Source organism: Corvus brachyrhynchos, unplaced genomic scaffold, assembly GCF_000691975.1.
Source record: "Corvus brachyrhynchos isolate BGI_N302 unplaced genomic scaffold, ASM69197v1 scaffold95, whole genome shotgun sequence".
NCBI classification, from domain to species: domain Eukaryota; kingdom Metazoa; phylum Chordata; class Aves; order Passeriformes; family Corvidae; genus Corvus; species Corvus brachyrhynchos.
This window is the reverse complement of record NW_008238347.1, coordinates 1,713,489-1,739,056: the sequence shown is the minus strand read 5'-3', so window position 1 is coordinate 1,739,056 and position 25,568 is coordinate 1,713,489. Positions and strand designations below refer to the sequence as shown.

Sequence of the window (25,568 nt, the reverse complement as noted above, 5' to 3'; positions counted from 1 at the left end):
GTTCAAAGCCAGAATTCCTGCACGGGCAAAGGCTGCTGCCCATAGGGCTGCACCAGCACAGCCACCGCGGTTTGACCTGCCATATAGGACAGAAACAAAGTTACTACCTCACTGCAGGAGGGTGTCAGGGAAGCCTTCATTAGTCATCCAGCTGGCTAGGATGAAGTCTGGTATTGGATGACTGTCCACCAAAACTCTTGGGTGATTCACTGCCATGGACAGGTGGTCTCCATTCCATCATTTCCAGTAATGCCACATTTGTCAGAAACCAGAACATCAGAGTTGTGTATGTGTACATAGATATCTATTTTAAAACAAACAATAGACTTTATCCAATATGTTAAAAGGTGGGGAGGGAGGGGAGGGAAAGGGGAAGATCAAAGTTTTTTTTAAAGAGAACTACAGAAAAAGTACTTACACTGTGGAGGTCTCAATGTCTTTGCTGAGGATGTGGCTTCAGAACAGAAACTCTAAGAATGTAGCTGGGCTACATTTTATTTTGAAAGTGATTTCACAAAAATTTCTTGATGTTTTTTTTCTTTTAGAAACTGTGAATAGCTGCCAGAGATGTAGGCAGGCCCAGCATAGGAAAGGCCAGGGCAAGAAGAACCAAGGTAGCAGAGAATGTTGATCTTGGCTGGAGGCAGGGAAAGGGCCATGGAGCTGTAGACCCATGTTGTTTGTTACAGGGAAAGGATACAGGTGAGCCAGGAGTAAGTAGAGTTTGCCTCCAGGTGCTGTGGCTGGGCCATGTATTGGAGCTATTGTTCTACTATTTAATTTTTTCCAAAGCCAAAAAAAAAAAAAAAAAGAGAGAGAAAGTAGTTGCTACAACCATTTAAAGGAACAACTTCAGCAGAGGGTTTGTAGTGTTGTCTTGAACCTCTGAGCCCTTTGTAAGATGTTTTTAAACCTTGGCACGTGTTGTGGGTGTAGTGCCCTTACCTGCTGTGTAGTGGAAGTGGCAGACTCCTGAAAAAGCCTATCTTTGTAATAAAACAAGGTGCTGAACCTGTGGAGTGCAGTTCCTGCCAAGCACATGGGGAGGACACACATGGAAGACACCTGCACAGACAAGCTTTGCACATGCAAGACACCACGTGTGGGGTCAGCAGCCCAGTGAGGACAGGTTTGTACCCCTCGGGGCTCTCCACACACCACTCCCACAGCCAGTGCAATGGTTCCTTCCAGGACCAGGCACGGGAGGGGACAACTGGCATGAGGACAACAGCACCTGAACTGACCAGTGCTGTGCACATGAAGATCAGTAACCCCACAGAAGCAGCTGAGGCCAGGCACCCTCACCTCTGTCAGGTGCCTCCCCCCAGCCCCAGGAGCCAGTGCCTCCCTGCACTGCCAGACTCGAGTCTGCAGCTTCAGCACCCCAACACCAGCTGTGGCCCAGGGCCCTTAATAACCATGGCATTGCTAAATCTTCCCCCTCCCCTAATAAGAGCTGTGCTTTCCAGACACCAGAGGGATTTTCTTCTTCTGCTAGGAAGCTGATTCTTTGCAAAGCTAAATCCAGCCATTTAATTATTTGGGCTCTCTCAAAGCAAGAGAGCTTTGCATTTCACACCTGGTGGCTGCTGAGAGGGAGGACACAGCCCCTGCCTGCCGCTGTTGGGGACATTGCCACAAAGGTGAGTGATGCTCTGTGAGGCCACCCCCATCTGAGAAAGCAGTGAACTCTGCTCAGTTACATTGCCACATTCCCCACCCTGTCCCTGTGGAGACACGAGTTCCAGCTCCATTAAAGATGGATCAACACAGTCAAGGCTGAAGTTTAAGAGAAGTTAGTTTGCTCAGCTCTTGCTTAAGCCCCAAAGCAAGGCCAGGAGCCTTGGAGGGCAACGGCAAGGCAAGTTGCAGATTAACAAAATCCTCTTTAGAAAGAGTTTTACTTCCACTTATTTTCTCCTGCCCAGGAGGACTGTAACCCTTTACATGATCAGCATGACCTTCAGAAGGGCTCTGCTCTGGGCAGAGCAAGAGAAATTCAGGCAATTGAAGTTATTAAATGAAAGTGTGATACACAGACCCACAGGAGCTCACGAGATAGGTTTGTAGGTGGGAACTGTGTCACAGACAGGTAATAAGAGCATGAGCTAAGCTGGAGGCTACAGTAACACCCCAAACTTGGTTTTTGAGCCCTAAAACAACTCTACCTTCTTCTTATTATAGTTAAAGCACAGGCTGCTTCACCTCTGCTGGGAGAGACTTGCCCATGGCATGCACCCAGACCTGCTGCCCTGGTGCTCCTGTAATCCCAGCTCAGCCAGGCATTAGCGCAAGGGCAGCCAGGAGGACAGAGGGCTGCACACCTCACACAGGCTGTGGGCACCATGGTTCCACAACAGAACTGGCCAAACCTGAGCTTCTCTGTTCCTGGGGGCATCACCATGCTGTGTCCCATGGGTCTCAGGGTCCCTGCCCATCACCTGGCACCAGAGCTCACTGCCAGCCTGCATACACACAGCCCCCAAAGCCCAACATCCCCTTGGCACCACAGCTGGGGACATATGGGGACAGAGAGAGCAACGGCAGCAAGGCAGCTGAAACCTGCAGCATCAGCTCACCACCATGCCATGCAGGTTGAGGACAGGGCTAAGGGATTTTGGCACTGAGAGATAGAAGTGCAGGGACAGGGACCCACAACAGTCATGCCATTCCATGAGGCAAGTAAAGCAGCTTTATTAGGATGAGGAGAACACTGAGTTAAAACCTGTCCTAGGGACTGAAACCAGCCCAGACCCCAAGGGCCTGGGGCCAGCTGAAGCAGGGCTAAGCTCCTTATGGAGCCTTTCTGTCCCCTGCTGTGGGAGCTGCCTTCTTCAGCCTGGCCTTCCCCTGCCCAGCTCCTGGAGTCACCCGGGGCTTCCTTGCCTGGTCTTGACCTGCCTGTGCCTTGGGGGCATCCTGCTGTGCCCCCTTGGGCACCTTCCCCTTGCTCTTTCCCCTGGGGGCCTTTTGGGGCCCCTTCACCCCAGCACCTGAAGAACTGTCACTTTCACCCCCTCCTGCATTCTCAGCAGCCAGAGCTGCGCTGGGTCCTGAGTGTCCTTTTCGGGGGGCCTGGTGGTGGCTGGCAGTTCTCAGGGGCTCCGAAGGCCCTGTGCCATGAGCCCGGGGCCCGTCAGCAGTTCGAGGGTGCTTTGCTCTATCGCTCCTGGGCTTCTCTGCTGCTCGTGACTGGCCCTGGAGGGAAGGGAAGAGAGTACCTCAGGGTGTTGCCATGCCATGAGCCACCCAACCCCACTGCTGGCCCCCACTCACACTCACAGGCTTCGCCTTTGGCTGCTGCTTTGTGGCTGTTGGCTTCTGCTTCGCGGCACCTGCGGAGGAAGGGCAATGGATGAGTGCAGGTGGGGCCAGGCAGTGTGAGCTGGCTCACAGGACCAGCAGCCCTTTACCTTGCTGTTGTGCTCCTGCCACAGAGGCCTTGGTGGTCCCTTTCTGTCTTGGCTTTGGAGCCTGCCTTCTGTCAGGATCTGCCTGGCCCACCTGCTGCTTGTGCAGTGGCTTCTTGAGGGCTAGCTGGAGGTGAGAGAGGGGTGTCAACAGGGCCAGGCAGCACCTCAGTCCCCAGCCCTGTGGCTTCAGCAGCCCTTGCTCACCTTGTAGGTGCCAGTGGCTCCCACAGAAGAAGAGTTGTGGGGCCGCACCAGGTCCCCGCAGCTCAGCCCCTTGCTCAGCGCCTGCTTCAGCAGGTACTTGAGGCGGATGGGGTCCACAGTGGGGTACTTGGCCAGGATGAAACGCTTGATGGCAACGACTGAGGCACCCTTCTTCTCATCATGGGCCCGCAGTGCCTCCTTGACCATCTGCAGGGTTGGAGGGTGCTGGGCCCGAAAGCACTGGGCCACGCCAGCGGGTTTGGCTGCTGAAAGAGGCACCATTTAGGATGGGAGTCCAGTCCCAAGACATTCACACCCTCAGGGGCTGCAAAGCCCCAGAAGCCAAGCAGCCACAACCCTGCTCATCCCTGCAGCCTCCCAAGGACCACAGCCACCATAGCCCAACCATAGCCATAGCCAAGCTCCAGCTCTGAAGGACCCCACAGCATTTGCAGACCCCTTACCCAGCTGAGGCTCCATGGCAGCACACAAACCCAAGCAAGCACAGGCAACTCTACCCACAGCACCAGAAACCCTACTAACATACCTAGCTCACCTCCATCCAATTTATCTGATGAGCAGCCTGGCTGCAGGTGCTTGTTGGCAGCTGCTAATTGCTCTGGTTGAAGCCCTGGTGGGAGTCGGGGTCTGGAAGTTGAAGGCCCTTTGCCAAAGCTTTGTGAGGGACTAGAGAGAAGGGGCACGCCTAAGCAGAGGGTTCAGAGAGGAATGAGAGGTGGGGGGGGGGTTGCAGGGTGATTGCCCTGAACAGGCAGAAGAAAGGTGTCTGCCTGCTGCTGGGTGGGTGTTGGGGGGGCTGAGATTCCAGCTGGCTGACAACACTTGCTGTGGAGTGCACAGGGAACCAGCCCAGAGCACGGGGCCCACACAGACCCATTGCCAGTGTGCTGGTCGGATGTGCTGTCTCCCTTCACCAAGTATGGCCTCACTGGGAAATGGGACTCTGATAATGATGGGGGGGCGGGCAAGGGAAGATTCCACACATGAGAGGAGGAAAATGAAGAACTGCTTGGTTAGCCAGTGGAGGCAGGAGGAAAAACTCTCCCCCAGTATCCCCAGGCATCACAAGCAGGACAACCATTCACCCCTGCCCGTTGAACCCCACCATGTTCCGGGGAGAACACTCCCAGCCCTGGACACAGGCAGCCATATCACTTCCATGACTCCTCCGTGTGGGCACCTGCGCTTGTGAGGAGAACCTGAGTAAATCACCAATGGCTCTTTGGTGTAGCAACAGTGCAAATGTCCCCACTTTGGGGACTGCCCTCTTCATGCAGGACTCACAGGCTTTCGTGTGCATTGTCAGTTGGAAAGATGAGGAAGCTGTAAAGCAGGATTACCTGATGGCAGGACGGGCTCATGGCCATCTCAGCAGACCCAGCAATGGACCTGCAAAGCGCTGCCCATGGAGACCCTTGTCAAGGTCTGCGCCCACCTCTCGAGCCCAAGGGCCAGATCCTGGCTGAAGTGCCAGTGGGAGCCAGGTCTGGAGCACAGACCTGGGAGATAGACCCATTGCCTGGAGCCCCACATGCTCTCCTCCCCCCCAGACCAGCACCAGCCTGTTTCTTGCTCCATTTCCAGTCCATTTCTAAATTCCCCAGGAAGGAGACATTGGGGGCACAGGAGGGCTGCTGGGGCTGGCACCACAGAAGGTTTGGGTGCATTTCCTCATCCTGGATCCATCCATCACCTCTCTGGTAGCTCTGTGATGCCTCTGGCACGTGGCTGAGCTGGCAGGAGGGTCCCAAACCCTTGCTTGCCCCTAGCACCACGAGCAGCAGCCGGGTGGCACAGTCTGGGGAAGACAGCCTGTGGGCTCGGGGCCAGGCCTTGTGCCAGGGCCAGTCCTGCACAGGCAGGAGAACCACAGTGCCAGGCATCACCACACTCCTGGGGAGCACAGCCTCACGGACAGCAAATAAACACTGAATCCTTCCTCCTCTTCCCTCCAAAACCACCTCCCAGATTTGAAGTATATGAATCAGACATCAGCCTAAACACTGAATTATTCATAAAACGCTAATCTTTAGATTTCACTGAATATGCAGAAGTATCGATAAAAAAAATAATGAGAGAATTGTACTTGCAAATTGCTCTTTATTAAGGGTTTAACTCGCATGGGCTCTATATGTTCCCTATTAGTCCTTGCAAAGCTGCATAGGATTAGAAATCAGAGAGGATAATAATGTACAAAAATAGTTTCAAATGTTGATAACACTGAACAGTGAGAAAAACATCTTATTTGTATAATTGAACTAAAAATAAAAATGAAGAACACTGCTACAATTGCAATATGCCATCTTGTAGTGCTTTGAACATATGTCGGCATCGCTGAGCCATATGCTGCTGGGTCCTGCCTGCTGCGGCGTGGGGGGAGATCAGCCCTGCGCCCGGCAAGCCTGAACAGCACCAGAGCTGCCCCAAACCTCCTGCTGGGCCGAGGCCAAACTGACCACAGCCAAAATGGGGAGGGGCATGGGGGAGCTCGTTGGGGAGATGGCCCTAGGGGTCCAAAGATGCCTAAGGAAGAGAGGTGGGACTGCAGGGAAGGGGTGCTGGGGGACACGGAGCAGAGCTGCTGCTGAGGGTGCAAACTCCATCCGTGTGCTGCTGCACCAGTGCTGGAGGACTGAGCACCGAGCTGTCCCTGAGTGCTGCGGCCGCACACAGCTGTGCTGTGCTGGCAGGGCCCTCTGTGCCACCTGCCTGCCAGGCAGGACCCGTGCACCAGTATCTGTCCCATCTCCCCAGAGGAGTCACAGTGCCTCCCAGGACTTCTGGCAGATGGGACAGGGCTGGAGCTGGGAGTATCTGGCAGAGCCAGGGCACTGTGCAGCAGCCAAACCTGCTCTGGGCAGCCAGAGTGTGATGGGGCTGAGCGGCTGGGCAGCACTGGCTAGGATCCATCTCTGGCAACAGAGCCAGAAAGTGGCCCCAGCTCCGGCCCCGGCAGCAGCAGATGCAGAACGTGCCCTGGCTGGGGTGTCAAGGTGGGTTGAGGGAGGCAAGGACAGCTCTGCCATGGCCCAGGCATGGCAGAGCTCTCTGACCCAGTCTGCACTCAGAGAAGGGGCATGAGCTCTCAGCAAGTCAACAGAAATGCATGGATTTACGCCAGAGGAGCTAAGCCTTTGCATTTTAATTACAAAACGTGTGTACACATTTTCAGCCTTGTTCCCAGGGTTCCTAGTGCCAGGAGCGAGGAGCCCGCCCCACAGGGCCTTGGCCATGGTGAAGCAGGGGCAGGTGGTGGCGGCGGCGGGGCTAAGTTTGTGCTCCCAGGGTGGCACCCCAGGGACTGGCTGCTCCTGTGGGGCCTATGCAGGAGAGACCTGGCTGGTGGAGACGGAGGAGGTCTCTGTCTTGCCAGCAGACGTGTCCTCATCACCCAGTGGGTTCTTGCCACAGCAGAGGGTTGTGATCATGCAGTTACGGAACTGGGAAAGACGGAAGCCCAGGGTGAGGCAGCTAGACACCATGCAGCTCTGGCTGCAGAGCCATCTTTAAGCCCAGCAGAGCTGCTTGGAAGTCCCCAGTACTGCGGTGCAGGAGGAACTATGCCTATGGAGCCTCCTGCCCCACTGTCTGCTGCCCACCCCATCTACTGCCAGTCCTGCCTGCTCCAGTCCTGGCTCCTCCATCAACCCAGCACCTGCATTATTTCAGGTGAGATGGCCTTGCATTTGTAAGATTTATGCAACACCAAGGATGAGCTGCACAGTCAGCTTCCCACATGCCAGGACTAGATCTGCTGGAAACAACCCCCACTCCAGACCACTGGCACCTTGAGATGCTGTAACTCTCTGCCGGCTGTTATAAAGAGAAACACAAAAGAGGAGTTGCCTGGCACCCTGCCAGTTACCTGTTTGTTCATTACGATGTAGATCACGGGGTTGTAGATGGAGGAGCTCTTGGCAAAGAATGCCGGGATGGTCATGAAGATGGGCCCGAAGTCCGATCCCTGGTTGGTGAAGATGTAGATCGCGACGCTGGCATAGGGGACCCAGCAGATCAGGAAGGAGATGACCATGATGATGACCATGCGAGTCACTTCTTTCTCTGCCTTCTGGGTTGTGGCAGACTCCTGCTGCTGGGCAGCAGCCTGCGGGCAGAAGGGAACAGAGATGTAATGGCACCAGTGGGTGCTGCACTGGTAGGGACACAGGGTCAGAGCTCACGGTAGTCAAGCTGCACATCTGGAGTTTGCTATTTCCCTCTTCATGGATGGCCAGGCTGGCCCCTGGAGGGCCCTCTCTGTCACCGTTCTTGAGCCTGGTGTGGGCCCCTTCCCAGCACTGGGGATGCGGTAGCCCTACGGCCACTGCATCCGGCAGGTACCCACCTCCTTGACAGTGCAAACCAGGTTCCCATAGCAGAAGAAAATGATCAACAGCGGGATCGTGAAGTGAACCACAAACATGTAGATGACAAAAGATTCATTGTTGACCTCTGGCTTCAGAGTGTAATAGTCGATCCCGCATGAGCATTGCATGCCCTCGGGGATGTACCTGCAAGGTGAGCCCAGCAGGTCAGCACCTAGCAGAGGAAACGGGCTGGAAGCCACAGATGAGCCACCAGCCAGGCTCCCATAGCCCCGACGCTGGGTCACACGCCTTCACTACCCGGACCGGCCGAAAAGTGGGGGAGCCGCGCACGCCAAGGCCATGATCCAGGAGAAGGCAACGCCCATGATGGCATGGTTCTCCCCGAAGCGGAAGTTGCTCATGGGCTTGCAGACCACTATGTATCTTTCGATAGCCAGGACCACCAGTGACCAGAGACCAATTTCACCTGCACCGGGGGAGAGGGGTGGAAAGGGACACAGGGACTTTGAGCAACAGGAAAAGAAAAACACCCTGATGGCAGCATGAGGCCTCCTCAGACTGATGCTCCTGAGGACAACTCCTGGCAGCAGCTTAATCTCCACCAAGAGTTTGGAAAGATAAATGAAGAATGGTCAAGGCCAGATGTGGTAGGTCAGTGTGAGAAGACCCCTTCTTACTGTACTGCTGACCCACAGGAACCACTTTGCTGCTATGTTTTGAGATCCATGGCTGATCCCACCATTCATCCCAGACAGCACCTGCATCTGCAAGCCTGTGGTCACGCTCTGAGATGCGGCAAGTGCCCGTCATCCCAGGATTTCCCTTCACTACCCACAGCTTCCCGGAAAACTTGTGGCACAAGGACCAAACCAGTGGAACAGTAGCTGTGGCTGAAGGCTGAGCTGAATGGAGGAGGGCATTTTTAGATACACAATTTCTGTTTAACATGTTTGTTTCCATATCAGGCTGGCATGGGGAGGAGAGCCAGCTCTGCTTGCCCGTACCACCATGCACCACACCAGAGCCAATGGCAGATTCAGTTCTGCAAAATGGGAGGAAAACGTTGTCATCTCTCGAGTCAGAAAGTGAGCCAAGGAGATGCGCAAATCCAACAACTGCAAAATCTGGCATTGGCTGCTTTTCACTGCTGCACTGTGGTTCTCAGGATACTGAGCAGGTGGCTCCCAAAATAAAGTTTAAAAAAAAAGTGTCACTTGTCAGTTTCTTCAGCTCCTACCTGGAAACATGGCAGTGGCCTCAGTTCACATCAGTAGCAGGTCAAGGACATTACAGGTACCATGTTTTTCCAAGATCATCTGCGTGTTTTCCCTCCCACTCCCACAATCTGGGGAAATTCCTGACAGAAGACATTTGAATATTTGGAAAACTTACCACCCAGTGTGGCAAAGAAGCCTTCGATGTAGCACCCTGTTACTCCAAAGACGAAGTACCCATTCATGGAGGTGTACATAGTGGTTGTGAAGCCTCCAAATACCATGAAGAGGTCAGCAACCGCCAGGTTCAGAAGGATGTAGTTTAGAGGCGTCCGGAGCTTCTTGTGCTGGATGGTGACGTACAGCGTGAGGAAGTTGATGGGGAAGCCGAGCAGAATCAACATGAACATGTAGGCAGCCAGTGCTGAGAACTTCCAAGGCTCAGCCAGGTAATACTGGGGGTACTCAAAGGGGCTCCGCACCACTCCAGTCTTGTTGGACATGGGCACATAGAAGTCTTGGCCTTCTGTCCCGTTCATGGTTGCAGTTTGTGAGGCGTTTTTTGCTCTTACTCTGGGAGTTCTTTTGTGCAAGGAGGAAATCGCCTCTGAAATGGAGCTCCTGCCACCTCTCAGCCTTCACTGTCACCCCAAGGAACCAGTTACACTCACGTCCACAGGGCACCTCTTATAAAGTGCCCCCAGGGTAAGCTCCAGGCACTGGTGTCAGCACGATTAGGGTTTAGAGAATTATTAATCATAATCATCCCTGGATAATTGGCTTTCCTGGGAAGGTGTTAAGGTGACACCAGTTTCTGGCCAGTGCTGTCATTGTTGGAGACCACAGCTCATGGTCGCATATATAAAGAGGTAGCTCTGCACTGCACCATTCTTTTGGAGGGGCTCAAATCAGGCAGCAGCTCCACTCACACAGCCTTGCTCTCCCTTTCCATTCCCTGCTAACAGGAGGGATGTGGGCGGTTCAAATCCCAGGACAGTGGGTTTGGGGGCTGCAAATGGTGGCCGGGCTGGGCAGGTGTGGTGTGGTCCCTCAGTGACAGAGGGGAGTCCCAGCCCCATTCTCACAAGGGGAATGTGGTCTATGAGACCAGCCAGTCCCCACCAGAGAGCCATCGCCACGTAACTGCCAGTCCCTGTGGGAGGCTGCAGAAGGCAGCATGACCAAACCTTCCACATGCTCCAGTCACCTCTCTACTCAGGATTTGGCTGTTTGACCACTGCCATGAAACACTGGCCCCACTGGCAGGTTACGAGTTGTGCCATCACCTCTGTGCCTGTCTTTGTATCTGATTTGGGTCATGCCAACTACATTGGTAACACCTAATAAATAACCTACTCCATCTCTCCTGGACTGGAATCATTCTGCAACAGTGCTGAGAAGGCTGCTGGACCAGGGCACTGTTGGGAGGTTCAGAGCTGAAGCCAACACTCAGCTTCATATGCTGGTTGACAGACAACCTCAGTCTCCTCAAACCTTGCATAATCATCAAACTCCGTAGGGAAGGCTATTGTTGGAGCCTTCCATGTCCTCTCTGTCTCTCTGGCTCACCACTTTATGCACTCAGTTGTGCTTGAAACATTCCTTGTGCCAACCAGCAGCTGAGTTACACATTTTCTTAATTTTTCAGAGGCAGTGGGACAAAACGACAGGAAGTGAGCACAAAGAGACTCTTTGCTCTGCCCCTTTGTAGGTGACAGAGGCTGGAAGGGAGCTGAGCACCCACCTCCCCTTGCTGTTTTGGCTGCACTGAAAGCTGAGCGGAGGGTTCCTCACAGCCAGGAGCAGGTGAACTCAAGGGCCTCATCCAGCACTGGAGGACGTACCAGAGCTGCTGGAGCTCATGGGTGCAAGGTGGGCAGCAGTTCATGTCCTCTCAGCCTTATAGACTTCTTCCAGTCCTGGCCTAGTTTTCACCAATGTTCCTTGTAGGTTAGTTTAGCAATAAGTTTAATGGAAAAATGCACAAAGCACTGTACTCAGAGCAGAGACCAAGCTGGGAAACCTGCCTTCTAAGTGGGGAAGGTGGAAGGAGCTGAAGTGCTGGCACCACAGACTAGGGTAGATCTTGCTGGCAGCCCAATGTAGGCCACAGTCTCTGGACAGTCCCAAAGGTCTTCCTTCACCTTAACATGAAAACACCAGGTCCTCACACACACTGCTTACCCTAAGTCCCTCTCAATTAATTTCTCACACTTGTTGCCAAGGCCAAAGCAGTGCCACTTTCTAACTGCAAATGCAGCTGTTTCACTCATACCTGGGCACACAGGGATTAAAGGTTTATTTCCTTAAACACTTTAAGCTGATGCAATAAGCCACTGCTGAGGTAGCAGCTGCTGTGCAAAGCTTAGGGCTGGCGTGCGTCACCACTGGACGCAGCAATGGGACAGGCAGGCAGCAGTGAGACAGAGGAATGGGGCAAATCGCTCACAACACCTTCCAACCAACGTGCCGTGGTGGGACCTCTTGTGCCTCCAGGGACTCCTCAGCATGAAGTTGGCTGGCAGGCTCCATGGCATAGGGCAGCCTGGACTAGAACACCTTCATCATGTATGAGACATGTGGAGTGTTTCTGCCCAGAAAGCCCAAAACACTTTTCAAAGCTAGACTGCATTCACAGAGTTGTTTAAAAAAAAAAAAAAAAGCTTCCTTGCCTGGTCCATTTTGTCTCTGTGTCACAGCAAACCCTTTCTCTTCATTTTTATAATTCTTCATTCCCACTGGCTCTGCACAGCCAGCTCAGTTCCAGAAGGAGCTGAATTCCACCCTGGCTCCCATCTCAAACAGCATTGTTTATCCATGTCAATAGCAGAGTCTTCACTGCAAACAGTGACAGCTGAGTTAGAAAGCAGACGAGCTGTAATTAGAACAGAATGTTTTTAAAGTGGTAAATCAAGCAAACTTGGTCAGGAACCACTGAGGGACTCGGAAACCCGGCAGTGCGATTGCAGGGTCTCCTTTTCCAGAGGAACTCGAGCAGACAGACATCCCGTTTCACGTGCAAAGTGCTGCTCCCGTGGGAGCTGCTCCGCCAGCACCAACCACCTCAGCCAGTTGCTCACGTCCTTTCCCACTCAGGGTAAAGGCAGGCTGGAACAAACAGGCTACCATCACAACAGAACTCATGGCAACACGGGCAGTTTATACTGGATTAAAGTCAAGAGAGACATCACTTCCCAGCTCCAGGCGAGCTGGTTACCTACATGAATCTTCCCGCTGCTGGGAATGACCCCGTGACCATCCTCGTGAGATTCCCCTGTCCGGGGGTGCGTTGGTGTTACTGGCACAGAGCTCACTTCCCTCACAGCAACGTGGGGGGCTGTGTGTTGGTGTCTAAACCGGCACTGGGAACAGGCCGCTGCTGCAGCTGGGGCTGAGCACTGGGCTCTCCATTCTCCCTGCTCTGTCCCCCTCAGCAACAGGCCAGAGCAGGGCAGGGAACAGAGAGGGACAGAGCTGGGGCAGCTGGCCAAAGGGGTGTGCCACTCCAGATGATGTTGTGCTCCTAAATAAAAGCTCGGGGAAAGGGGGAAGAAGGGAGGATGTTTTTGTGGTGTTTGCCTTCCCAAGTGACGGTTACTCACGCTGAGCCCTGCTCTCCAGGAAGCAGGGAATAGATTCCTTCTTGCTTTGCTTTGCTTGCACGCAGAGCTCTGCTTCAGCTATTAAACTGTCTTTATTTCAACACAGGAGTTTCTTGGCTTTTGTTCTCCTGTTTCCTGCCCAGTTCTGTAGGCAGAACAAGCCAGCGTGGGGGCTCGGGTGCTGCCTGGGACTGATGCCCCCCGTGTCTCGTGCCTCTGCAAGAGGCTGCAGCGGAGAGCAGCGGCTCTGTCCCCTCCCACCTGCACACACAGCTTGCCCTTGGCTCAGGACTGACACAATACTGGGGACACGCCACTCAGCAGCACTCCCTTAGCACGGCCCTCCATGGCAGCACCACAGTCTGACATCCTGCACTTTAACCAGGTGAACTCCACATAGATTCAGCCACCACCTGCTCCAGGGTGGCTGTGAGATGCCCCCAGTGCCAAGAGCAGTGGAACTCTTCAGATTATATTTGAAGGGCTCTAAACTCTAAATGCTGTTCTTGCCTAAATGGAATAGAAAGGAAAAAGAAATTCAAGACCAGAAGCATCGGTATTATAGCAAATTCTGAGACAACGAATAGTGAAAAATAGTCCCATTTATTTGAAGATCTGTCAATAACTGGTGTGTTATAAGGAGCACAATCTGGAGTAAAACCAGTTTCTTAAAGGCTGAACGTGATCCTAGAAACATTCCTGTAAAATTCTGTGGCACTTCAGCTGCTTGCCTGGAAAATGCAGAGCACATTCACAAAAACCAGACATTTTAATTAAAAAAAACAATTACAATTCTTCAACTTGGTTCCACTCTTACATACAAAATGGGACAAGATGACATAACTAAGTTGTTAGGAAAGCTCTTTAGATCTAAGAAGTGTTTTGCCAAGCCAACAGGGGAGTCTGTTGTTGAGGTAAAAGACTGGTTTTCTTCATTGGTTTGACTCATCTATTCTCCGCCGACAGAATGGACAACAATTATGCTGGAGTATGAGGAGCTCATAGTCTTCTGTGTGAAACATCTATGAATTAGGAACAGATTTAAGACAAGTTAGCCTGTACCCTGCTCCAAGAAAATGCAAACTGAGCTCAATGGCTGCTCAATAGCACAGATATCTGGAACTACCACCACAGAGAACTGGTCCTCTTGGTTTCAATCACCTGAGATGCTACAGCCTGGAACAGAGCAGCAAGCACTTCACAGACCTCTGCCAGTGCTGCTGAGAAGGCACAAACCCATTAACTACTTTTGCAAAAGGATAGACAATTAGACAGTTGTGTAAGTAAACATGACTGAATTCCAGCATTTCAAAAAGTAATTTCTGAGTGAGGCAGGAGCAGGACTGAATCACAAGATAACAGTCACTGACTGATTTTCCTTGCTAGATCAGGCTGCAAGTCAGAGAGACAGAGCAAAAGGAAATAAATACAAATCAGCTTCTGTTGGTCAGCCAAGGTTTGCTTGAGAGGCTCTGACTTGCTGTCAGGGCAACTTCTCAAATTCAGCTACAGCCAAGTCTTCGAAGGCAGCTGTTCCTCTATCTAGCACACAACTCAGAGCTGGGGTTTCACTACTCTGTCTCTACCTCATTCAGGAATTTGCTCAGTACATTTTAGAGTATGAGGTTTCAATGATTAGCATTGTTTCACCCATCAGGTTCTGGACAGGGCTTTTCATTTATTTTTTCAGCCTCTCCATGAGAACACTACCTGAAAGCAGGATGGACACATGGTGATGGAGGCGTCGGGCAGCAGCGAGCGGTAGTACTGCCACCGCAGCGGCCTCGGCCAGCGCTTGATCAGGACGTCCCTGCGGCTCATGGAGCGGAGCACGGCACGGCTCACCACCACTGGGACAAACTCGGAGCCTCCTTGCTGCACGAGAGCACGTTTGCAAAGAATCGCTGTTACCAGCTGCAAGGCCCTTTGAGGATTTGTAAGTTGTTTTAAGAAGCCAAGTTAAATTCAGTAGAAGAAGCTAATGTAGAACTGGCCCAAGCCTTGTCCCACCAAAGTCCCAGTCAGCTTTATCAAAACCTTCAGTGACAGCAGCATCCAGCCACATCTGTTTCCAGTGAGCTTTCTCTTACCTCTTTAACATCCCTCCTTGCAAATAACAGCCATGCTCAGTCTCTATGAAACCCTCACAGTAAGGCCTGCTCTATAGGTGTGTTGCTGCTGTACCAGTGCACAGTGAGAAAACGAAATTCCAGCAACGTTTAGTTTAAAATCTTTGTTGTTTTGTGATATTTATGTTTGTTTGTTTGGGGTTTTTGTGTGTGTGGGTTTTCCTGGCTTGTTTGTTTTTGAGGGGTTTTGTTTGCTGTTTTTAAGGGAGGAGTTGACTGGTTAGTCCATTTGCGTCTCAAGTGCCATCCCTCTCCCAGTCCCCTGCTCTGCAGCTCTCTTTGTACCACACACACACCAGAAGAGCAGCTTTGTAAAGTAAAATCTTGTATTAATTTCTGTTGGTAGATACTAGTACAGTTCTTACCTCAAAGCTCAGTTTTGCTGTAAAGGGATCATCATCCTCAATAATACCTGTACTGTCATCAAGTCTCAAACTCTGAGCATCTGGATGCATGTCTTAAGGAAGGACAAGAATTCCTGTAAAACTAGCTCTGCTTACCATAGCCAGCACTGACAGAATCCTATGAAAGCATCCCAGCAGGACCAGTACCCTTGCTGCTTCAGAGTATCTCAAACTGGAAGTGCCCAGGCCACTATAAAAAGCACCAAGAAGGCCTTGCTGGGATTTCCAGTGACTGGGGAAGTTTATCACTGCAGCTGCTGTAGAACAGCAAGACGGACCACAGCCAGGCATGACATCAGCTCTTACCCGTCCACAGATGACAGAGCAAAGGAAGCAATCTATTGAAATTACATTTTTGGGCAGCTTTAGTCAGAGTTTGTGTGTTCTTGTGCATTACTCTACATCTCATATTCTGTAAACCTCCCCAGCAACTGGGAGCTCTGGATGCCAAAGCATTCCAAACCAAAGTTGTGAAGTGCTACTTCCCTTGGCTGAGAGAAGGCAGGCTCTAAAGGAAGCTCTTAATTAGAAGCAACGCACTCCAGATTCCCCCCATCCTTGTCAGAAAGCAGTTCACACAGAATAGGTGAAGCATGGCATTCCATGGTTAAAAATAAATATTGCACAGGATCAGAAATAAACTGTCCTGATGGAAAAGCTTCTTCACAATGTTAGGTTTAGTTAAACCATACTTTGGTTGTAATACCAACACAATGAAGAAGCAAGATGCAATTGTACTTACATCAGTCATATGACAAAAAGAAAGGTTTAAACCTAAGGGGAAAAAATAAACTCAAAATTGTTTAATACTTCCCTATGAAAAGGACTGGAAACCAATTCTAATCAAAAGGATACGGTCACTCATCATCTCTTGCCATTTATTCTCTCTTTTACTCGCTCTTGGAGCTTCAAGATCAATGAGAGCTACAGCTTCTTCATCCGTGATGCCATCTTCCAAATAGAACTCAACCAGGTGCAGCACCTCTAAAAGGTGGGAAAGGCAGGAAGTGTTTGACCTGCAGGAACTCAGGAAATGCCTCATAGCAGATACTCTGCTCCTTCAGTAACAAACAGCCTCTGGCTTCCATGTCAGTGGTGTTCTGCCCACCTTCTTTCATGAAACAAGTTAAATAAAAAAAAATTACAGCAAACTAGATCTCCTGAACTTCTGAAAGGATTATGTTCACCTTCACAGAACACTAGATGCATTTCAGTGTCTGGCAATAAAACAATGCTGTGCTGCTGTTGCTGCCCTGAAGTGAGATCCAACAACCCCCACTTAGTCAAATTTAACAGCAGTAAAGGAACATTTGTTTACCCAAACAACACTGCAGAGAGAAGAAATTAAGCACTAACCTACTCTGTTAAAATTTATCTACTTGCAAAGCATGAGCAAACCTGACGTCCCAACACACCATAGGAGGAGGCCGAGAAGACGAAAGGCTGTCTGCAGTTAATGCAGACATTCCCCAGGTTATTCAGCAAAGGGTTGTTGGTGGAGCACCTGTAACACAGGGGCACGAGCTCCTGAAAAGATAGATTGAGAGCATGGTAATCACAGACCAGCACATCCCCAACTCTTTGTTTTCAATTAAATACGGGCCCCTTCAGCTGACAACACTGATACAACACCAGCGCCAGTCTGGAGAAGCACTGCTGTGAAAACAGATCCTTCAACATCTGAAAATGCTTTCCCTTTTTAACAAACCAGCAAGTTTTCCCATTAAAAATAGCTGTCTTCACCATTTTAACAATTAAATTTTCACCTTGCCTTTGCAGTAACAGAAGCAGAATTCTGCATTAAATACACAGGGACAAAAGAAGCTGAAGAGAAGTTTGCTGAAGCAAAGTTTTTTGCTCTAAGATTTGGTCAAATTTAGGTTCTCCAATTAATTCATCTCTTTTCAAGAGCAGAGTTATTTTAGGCAGCTCTTAAAGGGTGTGTTTCTATTATTTCAGGAGGCCAGGTGCATGTTCACTGGTACAATGCAATTTATTTTTAGTGAGCACTCCCTGAGACATGGCTTTATAGAACACTGCAGAAAGCCAGATTTCAGTGAAAGAAGAAAAGGTGTTAAAATAAGATTTACGGAAGGAAGGTTACTGAAGGGATGGAGGGAGGAGTTTTTTGGGACAAATGACAGTGACCTCCAGCTGGAGAGAGAGACAAAGACTGTGGAACAATAGCATGTGAACTGGGGAGCAAAGGGCTTGGAAGAATTAACAGGCAGCGAGGAAGGTGACTGCAAGAGAGGAGAGGGAGGATGGAAGCTGCCCACAAAGAGACGGCTGATTTTAATTTGCTCTCAGGAGCAGAAGGAAGTCTGACTTGAAGAGTAACAATAAAAGGACTGTGTTTCCAGCAGAAATACAATTATATCACAGAGCGACGCATAATATATTTCAGATTGTTTTGTGCACACAGGAACTTGTATTCCAGGATTAGGCCACATATTAATGATTAACATGAAACACATTACATCTTACTTCACTGTCATGGAATGGCTTGGACCGGATTGTCAGGCTGCCCAGCTCAACGGATTTCTGGAACCTCTCTGGGATCTGCAGTCCCTGCAGCTTGTCATAGGCATGACGAGCCAATTTATATGCACCAAGAGCTTTACTCTGCTTTGCCAGGGCCAATAATGTATTGCTATAATTTAATTAAGGAATAAAAATACATACAGCATTTAGGAAAACATGCAATACTCTGTCTAATCGTAGAAGTTGTGCAATTAAGCATATCCAACACTGGGACTTCAAACAGGCTTTATCCAGAGAAATCTATTTACAGAACTTAATTTATAAACACGTGTGAAAGGACTATCAAAACATCTGTGGGCAATTATTAGCAAGGTAAGGAACTGACCTTACATAAATGATGCTAAGGTTAAATATTCTGACTCTATTTACATTATTTCATTAATTTTGGGGTACATGTATTTTCTCCCAGCCACAAAAAATCCAAAACACAAAATTTTTTTACAGTGTAAGTAATCCACTGACACTGAGTAAATACACCTGATGTGATTGGAAAGTGTGCCCCATGTTAGCAACCAAGTGTTGTCCTTCCTTTTCACCAGAGTGAACCAGTAACTGCTGTTTACACCTACTGACCACAAGGCCTGTTATCAAAGACTTTATGATAAAGATTCTACATTTGTAAGTGAGGAAGTTATGAAAAGGAAAGCTAACATCCCATCCAAAGCCAGAAATTAAGTGAAACCAAGATGAGGCCTCCCTATGGCATCCCGTGACCTTCTGGCTGTCTCTTAGAGAAAGGTGCATTTCACAGGGCTCACACAGCCCTTTCAGGAAGCACTCCCCAGAGACTCACTGGCACTGACAAAGCCATGCAGATGTTGGCCTGACAGACCACATTGCCACACCAGCCTCAAGGGATGCAAAAGCTCCTGGGTTTCCCCACTTCTGCTTCAGTTCAGTCTCCTTGCAATAACACCGTCAGGATTCAGAACCAACATCTTCTTGCAGTGACTGGTGTCCTAGAACTTGCTCCTCTGACACAGGTGACACACCAGAATGGGCAGGTGTTCAAGGTGGCCTAACAGAGTTACGTTATTTGATTTGCACAACTCTCCAAAACTATAACAAATAACAAACTAGTGCAGCTCAGCACACAATAGTTTGAAGATGCTGATGATTCCTGAGGGACAAAAATCAGTTCCCATTAATGATAACCAACAGCTGACACTGAAGATTCCCTGCAGGAGGTCCCTGCCTTGGACCAACAGCAGTTACTCCTTTAATGCATCACATGATAACTTCTAGATTTTGTACTGTATTGGAAGGATACACTTTTGAGATCCCCAAAGGAGTCTCCTTTGTTAAGCTGTGAAGCAGAAACCTGGAAATATTGAAGAGGGTTTCAGGCAAGTGGAAGCTGAAAGGCTCCTCCTGTGGTATGAAAAAGACACATTTCTCAACTGGAAAACCAACAACTTACATCAGTAAGCATCACAACACGAGGCATCTCTAGTACTGTGCTTCTTTCATCTGTTGAGAAAAGAGGTGTTGACAGAACATAGCAAGTGGATTTTGTATGTCTATATTACCAAAGCTCATGCCTGATACACACAGAAAAGAGACACAGAGAGATCAGTGTAGCTAACCTTTAACAGGTTATTTAAAAATGAGGGCAGTCTGCACAGCCACAGTGCTGTGAGATCTAAAATAGGCTGACAACAAAGACTCCACAGCACAGAGTCTTCTTCTGGGCAAGGGCACAGAGCAAGGGTTCTCAAATGTTTTACAACAGATCTTTGCACCAACACTGATGGCAACATGACTCTAATTGCTGGAATTAGTAGGAGCTCCTCACTCGTGACTGCATATCACTGACACACGTAGGAATCCCCAGGCTAAAGTGCCTTCTTTTGTTCAACCCCGTTTCCCAACGAATAAGGGAAAAACTGACCCTGGCCTGGGCAGGAGCAGAGGCTCAGGTACCAGGGGACCAAACCAAGGTAACCAGCAAAAAGGGCCATGGGTGTGAAGGAGGTCAGGCATTGGCACAGCCCTGCTCCACCTGCAGCTGTAAGCAGCTGAGCAAGTTCTTGTATAGGACAGCTGAAGACTGTATAATAAAATAAAATAAAGTTAAATAAATAAATAAAGTTACTATACAGTACCAATGATGTACAGTGATTCAATATTTGATTGCTTGAAAAGTCCTAGTCATTTCTGGACTCCCTAAGGAAAAAAGCTCAGGAAGCATAAATACACAATTCTAAAGTGAGTATCTTACAGTGTATCTTTGAATAAAGTGATAGACATGGTAAACTTCTGCCAAATGCTGGAAGTGATGAAACTTCTGCAACATTTCAGTCTGCTGTCCTTCGTTCTCTGCGGGAGGCAAAGGCATTGGTGTCAGTCTCAAAGAGCAGCCTATGAGACTCAGCTGGAAGAAAACAACCTGTCATGATTTTAGCACCAGCACTGCCAGAGGAGCTTTGTACCAGCTCAAGTATGCCCCAGCTACCCAAGGAAATCGTATGTTTACAGAGTTGCTATTCTTCTGAGCAAACTTCTGGCCTGAAACAAGCACGGCAAAACACAGAACAGTTGAGGCAATGGTTTGACACAGCCAGAGGCTACAGCTGAGCTACAGGCAGAAAGCAGCAGGTGTGCATCCCCTGGAAACCTCTTCCAGAATGCCAGAGTTCACAAATAAAATTAGTTTTGAAAACTTTCACAAACACCAAATACACTACTAAGCCATCTGGAAAAACATGCATCTCAAACATCTGAGGGGTGACAGATCAGCTGAACTAAAACCAAAGGTACTTAGAGCACCAGGCAAAAGGCAGTATTCCCAACCCTCTGTATTCATTATCACTAAACTACACCTGTTAACTATTAACACCTCTCTCCCAGTGAAATACATTTGGGAGACAAGATGACAGCTAGCAAACAATAAGTTTTACCTGTCGTCAGAAATAATTTGTACCCTCCCTAACCTATGTTCGAACATTTGAGGTAACTTACTCTCCAACATCTTTTATTTACTAGCACGTTAACCCTCCAGGCAATGGGTGTGGTGGGAAGGTGCAGGAAGACACATGGTCCCAGGAGGCACAATTATCATCCCACCAGACTTCAGAAGGAGCCTTATGCCTGCTGATGTCACTGGTTTGTTTATTTGTTTTAAATTAGCACATGGGAAAACCAGAGGACTACAAAAATAGCACAAGCCTGAGATATGTACAGCATTAAAAAACCCAAACCAAACCACCCAGCAGTGAAGCAGCTGCAGCAATGCTATCACAATGCAGGACTTGTTTGTCTACGTGCACAATAAGGTAACAAACACCAACTTCCTTTCAGTGACTCACCTTGGGCTATGTCTAAGCACTGCATGGAAAGCATCCAGTAATAATAGGCTGCATCATTAAATCGGCTTTCAACCACGGCGTTGTGCGTTAACTGCTCCAGCACCCTCACAGCCTCTCTCTGCCTGCCAGCCTTGTGAAACGCTACAGAGCCCAAAACAAAGAGGGGTTTACAGTGTGATTATATCAATTAACGGAAATCCATGTTTTTGAATTGAGAGCAGTCTATTCAGCCCCTATCAAATACTCTGTCCAGGGCAGGATAAAAGGGATTATACACTGGTATTTTCCTCCTTGAAAGCAGTGACACTAATGGAACACGAGAAGAATCTGTAGGTATTTTGAAACTTTTACACTGTCTCAGCAACTCTTGAGCTCAAGGAGTATGTACAATACTGGTTGCTGGGGGTTTTTTAAACAGAAAAGAGGGAAGATGCTGTGATGATTAGATCTCTGTACAGACAACAGTCATCTCCAAACACTGCAAATCACAACTTTACTCAAAACTACAATAAATTGTTTGAAGTCAGTGCTCTGGTGTGTATGAATACTTTAAAAATATTGTGCTGAATACTTTAAAAGAGTACAGCACAGACTACACCCTTCTGTCATTTACTAACACCACATCCTTTTCTGCTGCACCAAGTAACACCCTCAATTCTCACTTGGCAAACATGCATTCGGCCAATGCAGTCTTCATATAAAGGAATGGGGCTGGGGGGGAATCAACCCCCAAAAAACCCGACCCCACAGCACTGCTGCTGCCTGAGTGAAGCCAGCTCAGCTCGAACCAGACTTCACACGAGACTGCAACAGTCCCATGAGGACCTCCAGCTCCCCCAGTTCTGGGCATCTACACTTGCTGAGCCCCAGCAGCACAGGGCTTTGTGGAACAAATGGGGCCTATAACCTGCATTCAGAGAGTGCAAACTACCCCACTGCCCTAAACCAGGTGCTCAAAGTCTTGATGCCAAGACACAAACTCGTCTTGTGCAGAGACAGATCAGGCCCAGCTTGTTCCCTACCTGGGCCCTTCTACGCCAGGCTTGGATCCGAGCTGGCTCAGGGAACAGCAGGTGCAGCTGTCACATGGAACTGCACCTGAGCCAAGGCACTGCACTGAAGCCCTCCTGGCTTCACACAGAGCTCACTTCAACAGCTCCTTGTCTCTGGAACAGTTTGTGGACTGAATTTTGAAGCCTTTCCATAGGATGGAAACTTGACAGTTCAAATGTAATCTTATAAGCCAAACAAACCCCACAAAAAGCTTAAAGAAACAGGAAAACTTTACTTGTGCAAATCCAGTATTACCTAAATACAAAGAAAAATTATGTTTTTCACTCAGGTTTATAAGACGGCTGCTAATGTTTGAATTTTTGTGGGATAAAAATATTAAGACAGGATTATAGGCCAAATACCCCTTACATGCCACACTCAGATGTACAAGATAGAAAATCTGGACATATATTTAGATGCCATAATTTTTGATACATCCATCACACTTTCCTATAAAATAAGGAGATTTCCAGTTACTTTAAAACCAGCATGAAAACATGGATTATATTTGGTTTTGAATACCACTGATAAGAAATTTGCCAAGGCAGAGTCTGCATATTCTGTAGTGGAGAACTATGGAGCAAATATGGAGCGAGCAGTGATCTGTCAGTGACATTCTCACCTTTTTGGGCTTCTTCAAATCGATCATTCTCTGCCAGCCACTGAGCATAAGGGACATAGACTTCATCTTTGAATTCAGGATGCTTTTCACTCAGAGCAAATGCCTGACATAAATAAAAAATTAATTCTTAGAATATTGCCAGGTTTAAACAGTTCAAGGGTTTAGAATATTCCATGGCATCAATCCTTCAGCTCTAATAAAATTCATAATAAAACATATACACATAATAGAGAGTGTAATCCATATTTTCTCCAATAGAAAACTTATGTGTTTTAAAATAGAAAGCAATCAACAAGAGAAAAGTAGCTTAGCATAATAACAGACTGACTATTGAAACAGGAAGACTTGAAAGTGATTATCCAGGAAATTTAGTAGATTTCCCAGCAAGAGACAAAAAATATTTGTATTTTTACTGAATACATCCTCTAAAGAAATTGAAGTAACACTATAAATGCAATTTAGATTCACTTTCAGAAAACCACACCACCACCAAACACATGCTGGCATACACGATTAACTGAGATACTCTGAATCCTTCTGCAGAAGCCTCCCTCCCTCCCTCCCTCTCTCCTGCCTGCTTCTCCCTCACTACGATGCCGGGGGAGCCAGACATTTGCCTCCCTATTTTATTGCAACCAGTGACAGTAAGAAGCAGTGGTTTTCAAAACAGAAATCAAGGGCACACTTACTTCTTCCCAATGATGAGTCTCCACGTGGAGCTGGATCAATGCTTTCAGGTCACCAACCTTCATGTAGGTTTCTGCAGCATGGCCAGGGTTATCAAGTTGCTTAAAATAGAAGGCGCATTTGGCCAAAGGCTCACGCTCAGCTTTATCCAGTTTTCGAGCAATTTCGATTAACCTAGACTCAGCAGAAAGAAGCCAGATGTTTCAGATTCTGCCTTGGTGCTTTGCCTTTTAATTATTGTCATAACTTCACCTTTAATCAGTTAACATTTAATAAACATCATAATAGTACTACCATGCTACACCCTTTAAACAGTTTCAGTAAACATTCCAAATAGCATTTCTCCTCTTGCAAACTCAAACCCCTTCCTTCCCTCTTTACTCACACATTCAGCTCTGTATCTCAGACTCCATGCAGAGCCATGCAGATAGAAGGAGGGAACACATCCTACATGACTCAGTGGCACAGGACACACTTCCCCAACCCTGACCTGAGCAACAGACTCCTGAATAAACATCACCCCCTGTGCCACACAGCAAAACAGAGGCAAGAGCAGGCTGAGGGGCCTGGCCAAGATCTTAAGGCAGCTCAGCAAATGACCCAAAGTGCCACCTACATTGGTGAGAAATGACCAGCAACAGGAGCAGCTACAGAATTTCTGAAGACTCCGTGCCCCAGGTGACTTCTTTACCCACTAGATGAGAACAGCAGCAATGGGCTACCAGGTACAATTACTGCTGTGGTGATTACCCTGAAGGCATTCAAGCTATTTTAGACAATCTCATATTGGAGATGAATCCATGCATACTCTTCACTGCTGTAATGCATTTGTTTTTGTAATATATTTATGGCCCTACCCTCTAAACATATGCAACTTTTAAAACATTTTTAATCATAGATGTGTTTCAGATACTCCTGATATAAAGGCAGATACCAAACACATATGGTCTTATTTTAAAATTATGTGGAATTCATAATATCTCATTCAAGCTTTTAATATATATTATCTCTGAGGTGGCAAAAAACCTACATATCCACCCAGCCGTGGTCCCCGCTGATTTCGATGGCCTTCATGTGCTCGCCAGCAGAGAGGTACATCTCCACTGCTGCCTTTGGCTCATTGATATCCTTGGCCCAGTCTGCTTGTTTTTTTATCAGCATCTTTGTGTCTTTGGGATCTCCAGATCCCAGAAATTCCTGCAACAGTGCAATACAAAAGACTGCATTACCTTCTGGTCACAAACGTCATTACAGTCTAAACTCTAAAATACATAAAGGCTTTTGTAATGGATATCATGATGCTTCCTAGGCACAGAAATACTCCATGGAGAGCAACGTGGACTGAGCCAGCCTTCAGCAGCTCATCATCAAGGCCCTGGGTCTGGGAGGAAACAGTGGCAAATCTCCCATTTAGACAGTTTTCAATTAAAAAAACAAAAAGCAGGAGGTTCTGGCCAGCCCCAGAGAAGGACAATGCAGGTGCCTCAGAGGCAACACTAATGCCCCCTCCTGTTCTCTGCTGAGCCTGGTTCGGTGGATACGAGTTAAGATTTCTGCAAGCTTGTCAGGAAAAGGCCTTCCCAAAACAAAATGGTACTAATCTAAAAACTCTAACAGATCAATTCCAAGTTTCAGATTTTCTCTTGCAAGCCAAGCAGGTATGGATTCATTCTCAAAGACGAGCTGGTCCCAGCACATGCTCAGTTAACAACAGCACATCCACTTAATCATATGCTGGCATCAGGATGCCCTACCACCAATCAACTAAAGGCTGAAGTAATTATCAAGTGTCTTTGCAGAAAACAAGATATTTTAAAAAATATATCAACGAAGTTCTTTTGCAAGGATAGAACCACAGCTGCTCAAAAGTGAGAGTGCTCTGAAGCACTGCTTGGACTTGTGGGAGGAATGCAAACACCAAGCCTGGACCCTGTGTTGACAACCATTCTGGAAATATTTCTAATAGTTAGTTCAGCTTCTTCTGCCAATACTAAAGCTCTGGCACCATATGGTTCACATCTGTTGACATCATGTGCCAG

The 25,568-nt window shown here is 48.4% G+C and overlaps 3 protein-coding genes across 5 annotated transcripts in view; all 3 read right to left on the bottom strand.

The window, feature by feature from the left end:
* Positions 1 to 2,669: 2,669 nt before the first annotated feature.
* LOC103616328 (histone H1oo) lies at positions 2,670 to 4,192 on the bottom strand. Its single transcript, XM_008634484.2, has 4 exons — positions 3,618 to 4,192; positions 3,414 to 3,537; positions 3,277 to 3,335; positions 2,670 to 3,198 (listed from the first exon to the last, which is right to left on the bottom strand). Exons 1-4 carry the CDS (start codon positions 3,897 to 3,899, stop codon positions 2,794 to 2,796), a joined length of 870 nt encoding a protein of 289 aa, XP_008632706.1. The 5' UTR covers positions 3,900 to 4,192; the 3' UTR covers positions 2,670 to 2,793.
* A 1,526-nt stretch (positions 4,193 to 5,718) lies between these two features.
* On the bottom strand, positions 5,719 to 9,850 carry RHO (rhodopsin). The gene is made up of 5 exons (XM_008634462.2): positions 9,359 to 9,850; positions 8,264 to 8,432; positions 7,984 to 8,149; positions 7,504 to 7,743; positions 5,719 to 7,078 (listed from the first exon to the last, which is right to left on the bottom strand). The coding sequence occupies exons 1-5, from the start codon at positions 9,717 to 9,719 to the stop codon at positions 6,959 to 6,961; spliced, it is 1,056 nt and encodes a 351-aa protein (XP_008632684.1). The 5' UTR covers positions 9,720 to 9,850; the 3' UTR covers positions 5,719 to 6,958.
* A 3,516-nt stretch (positions 9,851 to 13,366) lies between these two features.
* The window catches only part of IFT122 (intraflagellar transport 122), a 31,411-nt gene continuing 19,209 nt past the window's right edge, over positions 13,367 to 25,568 (bottom strand). For 2 of the 3 annotated variants that reach the window (XM_017735247.1, XM_017735248.1), the window contains 12 exons: positions 24,560 to 24,726; positions 23,532 to 23,703; positions 22,843 to 22,945; positions 21,168 to 21,308; positions 20,081 to 20,178; positions 19,130 to 19,230; positions 17,803 to 17,968; positions 16,731 to 16,842; positions 16,171 to 16,299; positions 15,277 to 15,356; positions 14,493 to 14,657; positions 13,367 to 13,804 (listed from right to left, as the gene is read on the bottom strand). In XM_017735247.1, the coding sequence (XP_017590736.1) occupies positions 13,715 to 13,804; positions 14,493 to 14,657; positions 15,277 to 15,356; positions 16,171 to 16,299; positions 16,731 to 16,842; positions 17,803 to 17,968; positions 19,130 to 19,230; positions 20,081 to 20,178; positions 21,168 to 21,308; positions 22,843 to 22,945; positions 23,532 to 23,703; positions 24,560 to 24,726 (1,524 nt within the window). In that variant the 3' untranslated portion in view covers positions 13,367 to 13,714. Of the gene's footprint in view, positions 13,805 to 14,492; positions 14,707 to 15,276; positions 15,357 to 16,170; positions 16,300 to 16,730; positions 16,843 to 17,802; positions 17,969 to 19,129; positions 19,231 to 20,080; positions 20,179 to 21,167; positions 21,309 to 22,842; positions 22,946 to 23,531; positions 23,704 to 24,559; positions 24,727 to 25,568 lie in introns of all 3 variants that reach the window. The other variant, XM_017735246.1, reaches the window with a different exon arrangement.

What these genes read in the sequence shown, in the direction of transcription:
- RHO (XM_008634462.2), bottom strand. Translation starts at nt 9,719, where the DNA reads ATGAACGGGACAGAAGGCCAAGACTTCTATGTGCCCATGTCCAACAAG. An exon ending in CTTCTTTGCCACACTGGGTG is followed by an intron (nt 8,433 to 9,358) that starts GTAAGTTTTCCA and finishes CCCCCGGTGCAG; the next exon opens with GTGAAATTGGTCTCTGGTCA. An exon ending in ACATCGTAATGAACAAACAG is followed by an intron (nt 7,079 to 7,503) that starts GTAACTGGCAGG and finishes CGTCTTTCCCAG; the next exon opens with TTCCGTAACTGCATGATCAC.
- LOC103616328 (XM_008634484.2), bottom strand. Translation starts at nt 3,899, where the DNA reads ATGGTGCCTCTTTCAGCAGCCAAACCCGCTGGCGTGGCCCAGTGCTTT. An exon ending in GGCAGGAGCACAACAGCAAG is followed by an intron (nt 3,336 to 3,413) that starts GTAAAGGGCTGC and finishes CTTCCTCCGCAG; the next exon opens with GTGCCGCGAAGCAGAAGCCA. An exon ending in CAAAGGCGAAGCCTGTGAGT is followed by an intron (nt 3,199 to 3,276) that starts GTGAGTGGGGGC and finishes CCTTCCCTCCAG; the next exon opens with GGCCAGTCACGAGCAGCAGA.